The 12,345-nt window shown below is 44.8% G+C and overlaps 2 protein-coding genes across 2 annotated transcripts in view; one reads left to right on the forward strand and one right to left on the reverse strand.

The window, feature by feature from the left end:
• Positions 1–424: 424 nt before the first annotated feature.
• LOC311235170 (growth/differentiation factor 10-like) lies at positions 425–5,700 on the reverse strand. The gene is made up of 3 exons (XM_084322537.1): positions 5,244–5,700; positions 3,182–4,119; positions 425–2,474 (listed from the first exon to the last, which is right to left on the reverse strand). The coding sequence occupies exons 1-3, from the start codon at positions 5,524–5,526 to the stop codon at positions 2,283–2,285; spliced, it is 1,413 nt and encodes a 470-aa protein (XP_084178663.1). The 5' UTR covers positions 5,527–5,700; the 3' UTR covers positions 425–2,282.
• A 123-nt stretch (positions 5,701–5,823) lies between these two features.
• The window catches only part of LOC311235524 (kelch-like protein 10), a gene marked incomplete at both ends in the record, with an annotated part of 131,213 nt that continues 124,691 nt past the window's right edge, over positions 5,824–12,345 (forward strand). Inside the window, one exon of the mRNA XM_084322992.1 lies at positions 5,824–5,858. Coding sequence (XP_084179118.1) covers positions 5,824–5,858 — 35 coding nt within the window. The remainder of the gene's footprint in view (positions 5,859–12,345) is intronic.

A 12,345-nucleotide genomic window follows, 5' to 3' on the forward strand; every position in this document is an offset into this window, starting at 1 on the left:
TCTACTTCAATGCAGCTGTAGGTCATATTTAAACTTATATCAGTGTACTCTACCTACAGTAGCATAAAACAAACAATGTATCAGTAGACAACCAGATTCGTTACCGATTCATCATTCGTACTGTACGTGTGCCTGTATAATGACAATAGATTTTAATCTAATCTAATTATAGTTTGTTCGGTGCAGGAGTGTATCCAACCACGTACCGTCACACCATGTACTATAGTCCCCTATGGGCTGGACAATGCGTCCTGGGGCCCATGTCACTGTTGGTGGTACATAGAGCCACACCAGAAGCCAATGTGTCTGGGGACATTGGCCCGAGTCCTGGCTATCTTGGAGTTGCTCTCTTTTCACACAGTCAGTCAATAACTGACTCACGCTGTGTTTCATGAAAATGCCTTTATTCCGGAACTTTCTGGCAGTCAAATGGACCTCTTTATGCAGCGAGTCTACGATGAAAGACAACAATAATATCTATTGGCAAGGGTACAGCATACGTTTAGTCATGCAGGAGAAAACACAAACAACTCAAAATGACTGGGAGAGTTATGTTGCAGAACTAATCATCTGGTTAACATTTTATTCAACATTGAGTCAAAAAGATTTAGCATTAATCTATTTATTAAAATATATCAATAGTCCAGTATAGTACATCGATAAGCACTTATAAAACCTTTTAAACAAATCACCATCTTTGGCTGCATGTACAATTCGGTTTATTTCTATGCCAAGCATTATATCTATGGTTTGTTAAATTTGGAATATATATATATATAAAATCGACTATGAATCTGACAACACCTACACAGATCATTCAATACATTTTAGCTATACAATCATTTAAGGATGAATATGAATGCATATTAACATGAGATCCCATTTTAATAACTGTTGAAATCTAATGTCATCACTGTACATATTACAAACTGTACATATCATTCAGGCAATTTGTATGTACAGTGGGCTAATTGTGGTATGTACTGTAAGCTTATAGCAATAGAGAATTCTTTACAACATTTGCATACAAATCTCTGAGACCACTCCAATTTACACCTTTCCAAAGAGCACAGCAGGGGGCAGCAACGCCCCACATATCTTCCTCTGTAGGAGTAACAACCAGGATACAACAAGGATTCAAGTTACCTCTATCTTCCAGTAGGTGTCAATATGCATTCATCACATTATATACAATATACAGACAAAATGAGTACTGAAATACAGTTAGAAAATACTATTATGTCTCATGCATGATTCAAAACTCTTGTTGACAAACAGGATACGTTCAACTACAACGCTACATATTATCATATATTTACAAATTACAAATACAGTTTAGTTTTATTAGCAACATTGCTATTTACATAATAAGGGTTGGGTTTTTCTTTCCTGCCATGGTGTGGATATGCTGCCAAGCGGGCTCTGTATTCAAAACCCTGCTGAGCCTGTTGGTCCTCGTCCAGCTTGTGGCAAAGGTCCAGTACTCAACTCTGAAGTCTGAAAGGCTGAGGCAAGTAATGAGCACTAGATAGAGGATCTTGACATCTGAAGATCCCAGAAGCCATTAAGACCCAGACTGCCCATGAAAAACGGTTTCATTAAAACATGATCTATAGTGGTAAAGGCACCTTCATGGCTTCCACATGTCCTTCCGAGAACCAGACCCACTGCAAGTCTTCTCCTCGCCGCTTTCTCCAACAATCCCTACGTTGTTTGAGTGGCTCCAGGTCTGTCCTCTTCCATCAAAAGGTTGTCTTACTGCGTGTACTAAATTGGAGTCCTCTTCATGGTCCTTATTGAGACCAGTGTTTCCCATACATGTAGGTATATTTGTGACATCTTACCGTATTTATCAGACATGCCCACAACAAATTGATTCCCCTGATGAACAATAAAAATCACTTCCTCACTCTGGTCTACTAATGTATTGAAGAGTTAGAAAAACGAACGTTTTTCGACAGCATTGCTCACGTCGCCGTGGGTTAATCATTGTCAGCAATGCTGTTGAAACTTTGGTTTGGATTTGTAACATCTCAATAAATTCTCGCAATGACTTTCTGTCGCCCTGCACGTCATCGACGCAGGTGATCCTTTTCCTGTTTCTGTTTTGGACCACAATACAATAACATAATGAACACATTTTCTTGCATGCATTCAGTCCTTTCTGCTGTTCTACTGTGTATCTTGGCCAGCCTGCCACCACCACTTACTACCACCACAAATAACCTAAGAACCCTCGGGAAACACCGAAGGGGGCCCGTCCTCGCCGCGGGGTCCGGGTTCTACCGACAGGCGCAGGTGTCCACGGACATGCCGGGGTAGACCTTCAGGACCATGTTCCTGCTGAGGTCCAGGAAGAGGACACTGAGAGGACTCATCCTGTCTGGGATGCAGCAGGGTTCTGGGACCCCAGGGACAATTCCCACCGCTCTGACAATGCTCTGAATGGTGGCGTGGTTGGACGGACGGACCACCTACGGGAGTGTTGAGGGAGAAAGGGTAGAGAGAGTGTGGGAGAGAGAGGAACGAGCGATTAACTCCTCTGACATAGAGATACTCCATTTCTGAAAAGTGTCTGTAAGAGGGAACATCACCATGAATGAATGATTTTTATGATTTATCACAAATAAACAGCATAATTCAGGGTTCCTGCAGGTTTAAAAGAAAAAAACATAAATTTAAGACGAGTTCGAATAGAATTCAATACCTATTTCACGGCCATACTGGCAAAAAAGTTTAAACTATTAAAGAAGTAATTCTATATGAATTGTTGCGGGGGAACTGACAGGCTATTACTGTACTGCTTACTTTGCAGCCTGGACATTTCCCCCAAAACGCATTTAAACATGATACAGAGAAGTTATCAAAACATAGAAATAACTTCCTGATTCAATACATTTTTAAGACCTATCCAAATCATATTTAAGACCCTTTAACCCACTTTTTAAAGCCTAAAATTCTGATTATTAAATTCAAGACTTTTAAAAGACCTCACGGGAACTCAGGGAAAGAAAGTATAATACAGAAATTACCTTCTTATGCCAACATTTAATAGCTACTTTCTATTGTAACTTCACTCAGATTGAATTCGACAGGACATTCCACTATTTAAAACTTTATCGTATAATAAATGACCGATAATCCCTCTACTACAGTGAAGACCTCTGACTTCTGGACTCACTTTAGGGATGGGGAACCCACAGGTCCCGGCACAGTAGTAGGCGTCGAAGGCTTTGGGGGCCAGAACCCATTCGCTCCAGCCGATGTCCGCAAAGTCCACCCTGAGGTACCTCCTGGCGCACACCCTGGGCTCGGTCCACTGCCTCCTCCTGGCCTTCTTCATGGTCCTCTCATCGAAGCTCAGGACCTGAGGCTTGCTCGGCCCCTCGTTGCTCTCCTGGCCCTGCTTGCTGCCGTCTTTGCCCGCCGCTTTGGCCTTCGGGGGGAAGTAGGTGCTCTGCCACAGTTCATGGTTCTTCAGCGTGTTGAAGGGGACGTCCGGAAGGTCGTTGGTTTGAATCTGTTCCAACGGGGAGGAGAGGTCCCTCCGGATCCGAGGCGCTGAGGCCGGAGGGTGCATGTTCGGCGCGCGAGGCAGGTCCTCCCCGACAGGGAAGGGTCCGTACCGCTGGAGCGACATGGCCACGCTGTTGGGTTCGTCTATGGCTCTGTCGTCAGCGTACACCAGTATATATGGTAGGTTTGCTGAAGATAAGAGCTCTTGGCTAGGATTGCTCTTCTGTTGCAATTGAGGTTTCGCAAATCCAAAATCAAACTCTACCGTTATCAGAAGCTCGTTGGCTTCCCTAGCCTGTTTTATCACCGCGGTAACATCCTTCGTTTGCCACGAACCCCTCTTATAAGGTGTCAGAGTTATGTTTCCCAGTGGCACGGAGAAAGCCGCGGTGCCCTGGAACATTAGCTGCGGTGATGGAGGTGGCAGTGGAGCCTGGAGGTGCTGGGGACGGCAGGGTGGGCTACGGGAGCGCCGACAGAGCCAGGGCCGCTGGTGGTGGCGGGGCCGCTGGTACAGGAAGTGAAAGGAGGCGGACAGGATGCGCTCCGACTCCTGGATGGAGGACAGGTTGAACTGGAACCAGGCATTGCTCTTGGAGACTCCTGGGAAGATTGCATTTTTGTCAAGGTTCATTTTAACAGTAACAGTTAACAATTTGAGGATGTCAGCTCAAAAATAAATCATCCACGCTGTTAAAATGTGTCTCAAACGTCATGGTTGTTTGAGACGTATGCGATTTAAAACATCAAACTTGATTCCCACCGCAGTTTTGAGTATTTTTATTCAACACGTTTGATTGCCACAAACGGACTGGAGCAATTAGCCTCATCAACCGTGGCACAGTTCAGTGCCTCCATCTTAGATGGCCCAAAGCCTCAGTCTAAATCACAATATTCTACAAGTCCAGCCTGTCTCCCAGACTCCCACTACAGTTTGAAAGATAAACACAGGGCCAGGCATGTAGGTCTGAGCCATATGGAAATGCTTACAGGAGAGAGAGAGCTCCTCAGAGGCTGTTCCCGTGTGCAGCCAGTGTCTGGGTGCGATAATAGGCTCTTGTCTAACACCTCGGCTGTTGTTGCTACTGGGGAATTAACAGTACTAGGGGCTGTTAGTCCCCCAGCCCACTAAATCACAACACTGATGGGGCATGGAGGTGCAGATATTGAGCACATACAGGAGAGAGGGCAAGCGGCTCTATGGCTGACAAAACACCTGCAGTTAGGGAGTTTAGGAATGCCTAATGATGTGGTATTTAGGATCATAATTGTGAGAGGTTGTGTGGACTACTAGAATATATATAGCATGTGTTTTTATTTCATTTTTTAAGGGGGGGGGCGTGTTTTAAGCTCTAAATCCAAAGTAACCAGTCCTATAACTACTAGCTTCAGAATAAAGCATTTGGCATTATTTTCTAAATGTTGCGTCTTTTTAAAAAAGATTTATAATAATTAATTCAACCTTCATTCAACTTGAGGGACACTGCGGTTTCCCTACAACTAAAACACATAGAATACAGAACACAAAGATAAACACAAGTAATCAAATGAATAAAAACAGGAAACGATAAACAGGAAAAGCAGACTAAAAAAGCAATTACAAAATGACAGAATTATTATTAAAATAAAGGGTATAAATTGTCCAAAGGTTGGTGGTGGCTCCTCTCCTTGTATCTCTTTGATAATGGGGGAAAATAAAAACATGGTATCGTGGTATTATCACTCACCTGGTACAGCTTTAAAACTCCGCACGGTGTTTCCATCTTTCTGCCGGCGCGGTTCTTTGCTGTACTTGTCATAGACTCTGAACATGTTGATGGACACCATGTCACGTCGGGCTGCGCTCTCGCGCGCAGAGGAGGCGCGTTGTTCGGCGGCTCGCGGGGCATCATCGCCGTCTTGGCGCGCGGCTCCAGAAACATCCTCTGTTGACACAACTTTATTACCGAAGCCGGTATCCAAAATGAGCAGTACCGGTATGAGGTGTAATAAAAGCACGCCGGTAGCCATGACTGATGAATTCGTATGAATTATTATTCCATCAAAAGAGACAATCAAAACAAAAATGTCAATTTTTTTTAAGCCAAAGAGTCGAGAAAGGGAGAATGCCTCTGCTCGCGCGCGCGCCTTCTGAAACCCCTGACGAGCGTTTTGGTTTGATTACTACTCAGCGCACGTGGTGCTGCCCACCCAGTCTCCGGTGGTCGTTCTCCAGGTAATCCGTGACAGAAACACACTCCACGGTTTAACGGTCTCTACACTTGTTTCTTTTTTACTATGGGAGGGAGGAGACCGGGGGAGTGGATCATGTATGAGCCGCTGCTGCTGATGTATGACAGCTGGTGACGCTCTGCAGCATCCAGCCAACGAGAGAGAGTCCCTCAACTTTCTCCAACTGTTCTGGGTGAGCGATCATGGCTATACGTTCTTCAGACTGCAGGCAAAGTGACCCGAATCTGATTTATTTGCGCATATTATGTGACTCAGATTAGTTTTTTCCATAACAGTGATCAGCAGCACAAATCACATGAAATCTGATCTTTTCAATTCTGATTTTGGGCTACTTTCATATGTGGTCCTAAATCAGATGCAGGCAGTGATGCGTTGCTCATGGGACGGGGCAAAGTTTTGTGAGCAGAAGCGTGTGCACGCACACGCACGGATGTGCACGCGCGTGCACACAGGAATGCGCTGCTGCTGAGAGTGACTCGACTGATGCGCCAACTCGCAGTACCCACCTGGCTACTTTGCATGTCAATAGCGCTGGTCGTGACTCGTCAGGTGTTACATTCCATTCGTAGAGGCAATTAGGCACTGTTTTTAGTCTGTCCTTATGCGAGGGAACATTTATGCGCATGTGCGGGAGCGCGCACACGCACCTGGGAGCGCACGTGGCGTCATTAGCGTGCGTGCAACCAGTGTTGATATGAGCATCGCAACACTGGATGCAGGTCTGATTATTATTTGCAATACCACCTCAGTGTGAACAGTCATGCGACTTTCATGCAACTTTTACGTCACTCTAGATTGACATTTAAAATAATTTGGGATGGTACAAGCAACTATGAGGGGACGTATCATAACCGGTCTGTGGTAACAGCATATGGTTCTCTTTCTCCTCCTCCTCACCCCGATTATCATCTGCTCAGGAATGAGCTGGTCTCCACTGTAACTTATACATTAAACCATAAACTGTGACTTCAGTGTCCTCCATGATTAACTTCATCATCGTTATTGTTCATTTGTGCATGATGCGGGTCAGTTCAGGAGCGTGACCAGTTCACACTGGCATCTGATCTTGGCCACATTTAAAAAATAACATGAACAGCCAAACAACCCCCCCCAGATCTGAGCAATAAATCAGAATTGAGCACCCAGGCTTGTAGTGTGAACATAGCTGATGGCACCAGTCCACTGGGAGAAAACAATAACGACCATGCTGATTGATTGATTGATTGAAAACTTTATTAACAGATTGCAATATGGGTACAATACAGTACGGCTCAATACACACAATTGTTAAGGGGATGCAGACCAGAGAAAGACTTTCGTCTTGTTTACATCAGGGTCCCCCATTTTCAATTCATAATGACATTAATGACATACGCAACATACAGATATATCTTGACATTTATTTTATTTATTTATTTATTTATTTATGAAATTATTTCTATAAAATTTTTTTTCAATGTTAGTCGTTATGCCAATTCCCAATCACTATCACATGCTTCCTCCGACACATGTGTACCCAGCTCACCACTTCTTTTCACCTGGCAGCGCGGACTCTCACTGGGAGAGTGTAACGTGTGGAAGGTCACACTACCTCCCTCCAGATCCTACCCTCGCTGTGCAGGCGCCCCGACTGAACTGTAGGAGTCGCTGTTTACAACGACCCGGACCCACCCACGCCGGCTTCCCACCCGCTGACTCTGCCAATTGAGCCAACACTGACAGCCGGATTCGATACCAGTGTCTCTCGCGTTGGTGACGAGCGCTTAGTCCGCTGCGCCACCCAGCCGCCCTATATCTTGACATTTCTGACATACATGTGACATACAAGATATGCAAATATACAGTACTGTTATTAGGGTGACCAGATGCAAAAAGTCCAAAAGCAGGACAACAGTAAGATTTTGGTGGGACAAAGTGGGACAGATAGATAATGTAATTTTTTTTTTATTAGAATAACATGGTCTTCACAGAGACTAATGTTTTTTTTTTGCTTCAAAAAGAGGGACATCCTCTCAATATGTGGGACGTTCGGTCAAATGGTGGGACAGTACAACCAAAAGGGGGACACCTGGTCACCCTAACTGTTATCCTAACAGAAAATATATACATACGAGGGGGAGGAAACTGTACATTAGGAGGGGGTGGGAGGGGGGGGTTTGTACATTTACGGGGGCCATACAGATATACAGATATATATCATGACATTTATGACAATACATGACATATAGGTATATAGTACTGTTACATTGGTGATAAACAAGATATGCAAATATACAGTACTGTTAACCAGAGATCCTAACAGATAATATATACATACGAGGGGGAGGAAACTGTACATTAGGACGGGGTGGGTGGGTGGGAAGGGGAGTGCTATGATATTAGAATTTAAAGGGATAGTTTGGATATTTGGACATTAAGTTGTATGAAATACTTGCCAGTAGTGTAGTGGATGCAAATCTATTACCTTACTCACTGAGTCCCATGGTCGGAGTTCTGGCCGGTTTCCGAGCGAACCGGAGAGCAAACGTCTTGAAATCAAAAGGTTTGAATCCACACCACAACGTGCAGGCAAAAAGGTCTCCTATTTCTAACACAAAACCATCATACTCCAGCACTTCGAATTCTGCTATCACTTGACATATTTTTAGATGGTGTATTACTACGTGTTGGAGTCATTTCACAGTAATGCAGTCTATCAGCTGTTTCAAAATGCTGGAGGACTATGGTTTTGTTTTGGAGGTGGTTAACCCTTTTCCTGCATGTTGTGGTGTGGATCAAAACCTTTTTGGTTTTGTGACTCCATTTCTGCCGTTTGCTGCCTGTCTACAGCGTCCCGGTTCGCTCGGAAACCCGGCCAGAACTCCGACCATGGGACTCAATAAGTAAGCGAATAGCTTTGCTTCGACTACATTATTGGCAAGCTATTTCATACAATTTATAAAATTTTAAAAATACAAACTATCCCCATAAGTTAACTGACATTAGTTGAATGAGCTGAAAGACTGCATAAAATTGTTCTCCAAGAGCATGTATGGCTACGTTGCAAACTTGTCAGTTTCATAAATTCATCAAATTGTAAGTTTCTTTTTCTTTTCTTTTGGCATTCAAATGGTGTTTTCTCTCTTTGTCATTCATTACCCTGGCCAGGTCGGGGGCAGAACTATCCGACAAAAAGTAAAGGAATAACTATGGGCCTTTTTTTTTTTTTAAAGGGGTTCCTTGGCTTGTTTTAGGGTTCCTGTTGGGTTGCTGATGTCTGGTTAACAACAGTACAATGGCTTCCCTGTGAGAGAGGTGGTGACAGGCCAGGGCTGCCATGGGTCAGACAGCTATTAAAATACCTTCTGTTGGTCCTGAGGGTGGGTGGGTGGGTGGGGGGGGGGGGGGGGGGGTAGGGGGTGGTGGGTCACAGGGGCTCTTTCACACCACTAGACTCTGCATGTCCTACAACCATGATAAAGGACTCTAGTGGGATGGGGTCCCCTTAGTGAAGCATTGGTTTGTTTTAAGGGTTTGCTAGCTTCAAAGTAGAGACAGATAGCATCAGTCTATTCGGCCCGGGGCGTCATCCTACCCACTATTATATCTTGCAGAGAGAGCCTCAAATTAGCGAGGTTAAAGGCCCAATCCGGGATATTTTTTTTACCATACCAGTGTGAGACTTGCATGCATTCTTGACAAGTGTAATCTGTAGATGGAAAATAAACTATTTTAAACTCTCATTGTAAATTGTAAATTATATTATATATAACCCATATAACTTTGTATGATAGCATGTAGGCCTACAATAATGCTGTATTGTATATACATTATCATTGTATATATATCTATTAGGGGTGTAAAGGTACACGTATCCATACCGAACCAAACAAGTTTCAGTGTGTACCGTACCGTACAGAACGGCTGTTTAGTGTACCGAACGAATACAACGATATGTTAACCACTAACGACCGCCCACCGGGGGCTGTTTTTTTCACAATCTAATATAATTATTATAATTTTTTTACATTTTTTACAAGTCGATTATTAATTTCAATATAGAATATTCGTTGACAGCCCTACAAGTAATTCGTTACTGCACACTACATCACCCCTGAGTGGAACATGGAAAGCCAAACTTTCCCCCACTGTACCGAAAACCCGTACAGAACCTTGACTTCAAAACCGAGGTACGTACCGAACCGTGGTTTTTGTGTACCGTTACACCCCTAATATCTATCTATCCACATACCTGCACATAATCCTTCTACATATCTGTAGATACAATATTTATATATGTACATATCCCCTACCTACTCTTACCAGTTACGCTGCTGGCCAGTATGATCACCTGTACTACTGTACTACTACTGTACTACTAGTTGTAATACTACAATTATGTGCATACAGTACATCTGTTTAGCACTACACTCAGTAGTACTCATTTATATATTTTATATCCAGTTTAATCACCTGTACATTGTATATTACTATTGCACTTTACTGTTAAACAACATTTGCACTCTGGTTGGATGCCAAACTTATTTTCGTTGTACTGTACTTGTGCTGTATGATGACAATACATTTTAATCTAATCTAGTATAGATCTGTTTTGCTCCCGTGTTTACAAACACTACCAACAACAAACAGCAAATACATACATAAAACAACAACTCATATATACATGTTGTGTTAACCCTCGTATCAAGAGCTCAGTCAATCAACTACAGAATGAAAAACACGTCTACATTATTATTCCATTCTTCATTCTTGGCGGGGCTACCCGTTTGGTTACGTTCAGATCACTAATTGGAGCTTTAAAAACCCCCGGTCTAGCTGGTCTAGCTCGTGACTTTCCCTCCTTGACGACTGAAATTAGTTTGCGTGTGTGTTTTGGGACGCGTTCAGCAGGAGAAGACTATTCCTGTTAATGCAGAGTGTTTTTTTTCTGTCAACCTCTTCGTCGAGTCATTTATATTCTTTTGCATTACATCGTTGGACTCACACGCAGCAGAACGTATAATATGTCCACGGAGGACGTATTGATCACTTGCGCGGTGATGGAACCGCCATACAGAGAGGCCAAAATCACGCAGCCCCCTTTTCTTGCCCATGCAGCCCATTAAAGATTCTTCATTTCGCGTGACATCATGCAAAGAGTCACCTCTCCTGCAGGACAGAGAGTGAGCGAAATGGAAGCGTATAGCCAAATTATTATGTTCTCATTCGTGGGATATTTGCCTGGGGGCACCCGTCAGGACAGAGAGTGACAAGTCAGGACAGAGAGGGACAAGTCAGGAGCCAGAGAGGGACAAGGGTCAGGACAGAGAGGACAAGTCAGACAGAAGGAGAGGGACAAAGTCAGGACAGAGAGGGACCAAGTCAGGAGACAGAGAGGGACAAGTCCAGGGACAGAGGACAGAGAGGGACAAGTCAGGACAGAGAGGGACAAAGTCAGGACAATAGAGGGACAAAGTCAGACAGAGAGGGACAAGTCAGGACAGAGAGGACAAAGTCAGGACAGAGAGGGACAAAGTCAGGACAGAGAGGGACAAGTCAGGACAGAGAGGACAAGTCAGGACAGAGAGGGACAAAGTCAGGACAGAGAGGGGACAAGTCAGACAGAGAGGGACAAGTCAGGACAGAGAGGACAAAGTCAGGACAGAGAGGGACAAAGTCAGACAGAGAGGGACAAGTCAGACAGAGAGGGACAAAGTCAGGACAGAGAGGGACAAGTCAGGACAGAGAGGGACAGAGTCAGGACAGAGAGGGACAAGTCAGGACAGAGAGGGACAAGTCAGGACAGAGAGGGACAGAGTCAGGACAGAGAGGGACAGAGTCAGGACAGAGAAAGACGAGTCAGGACCGCCATGTTGCTTTGGCTCAGGACCCTCATCTCCTCTTGTCTTCCCCTCTTCACCTCCTCCTCCTCCTTGCTCCTCTACCCCCTTTTCATACCGCTGGCTGGGGCTGAATGACCATTCACTGTGACTGCTGTTGGTCGTGGATGGTGGTGTGTGTTGTGTGTGTGTGTGTGTGTGTGTGCATGTGTGGTGTGTGTGTGCACTGCATGCGCGTGTGCGTGAGTGATGTGTGTGTGTGTGTGAGTCTTTCTGTGGGCATACTCCCCCTCATTACCCCTTCAGCCACAGAACTCAAGAACTGCCAAGCTATCCATTCACAGGCATGCACGCACGTACACACACACACACACGCACTTACGCACGCACGCACGCACGCACGCACGCACACGCACGCACGCACGCACGCACGCACGCACGCACGCACGCACGCGCACGCACGCACGCACACACACACACACACACACACACACACACACACACACACACACACACACACACACACACACACACACACACACACACACACACACACACACACACACACACACACACACACACACACACACACACACACACACACACACACACACACACACACACACACACACACCACACCCACACACACACACACCACACACACAACACACTCACACACACACAACACATAGACACTACGCCCACACTACCAGTCTGGGTTCTGTGCCATACCTCCCTCATAGCGAGAGCCAGTCCAGCTCAGCTCACATCAATGTCA

This window comes from Notolepis coatsorum, assembly GCF_963971535.1.
Source record: "Notolepis coatsorum genome assembly, chromosome: 10".
Taxonomy (NCBI): Eukaryota; Metazoa; Chordata; class Actinopteri; order Aulopiformes; family Paralepididae; genus Notolepis; species Notolepis coatsorum.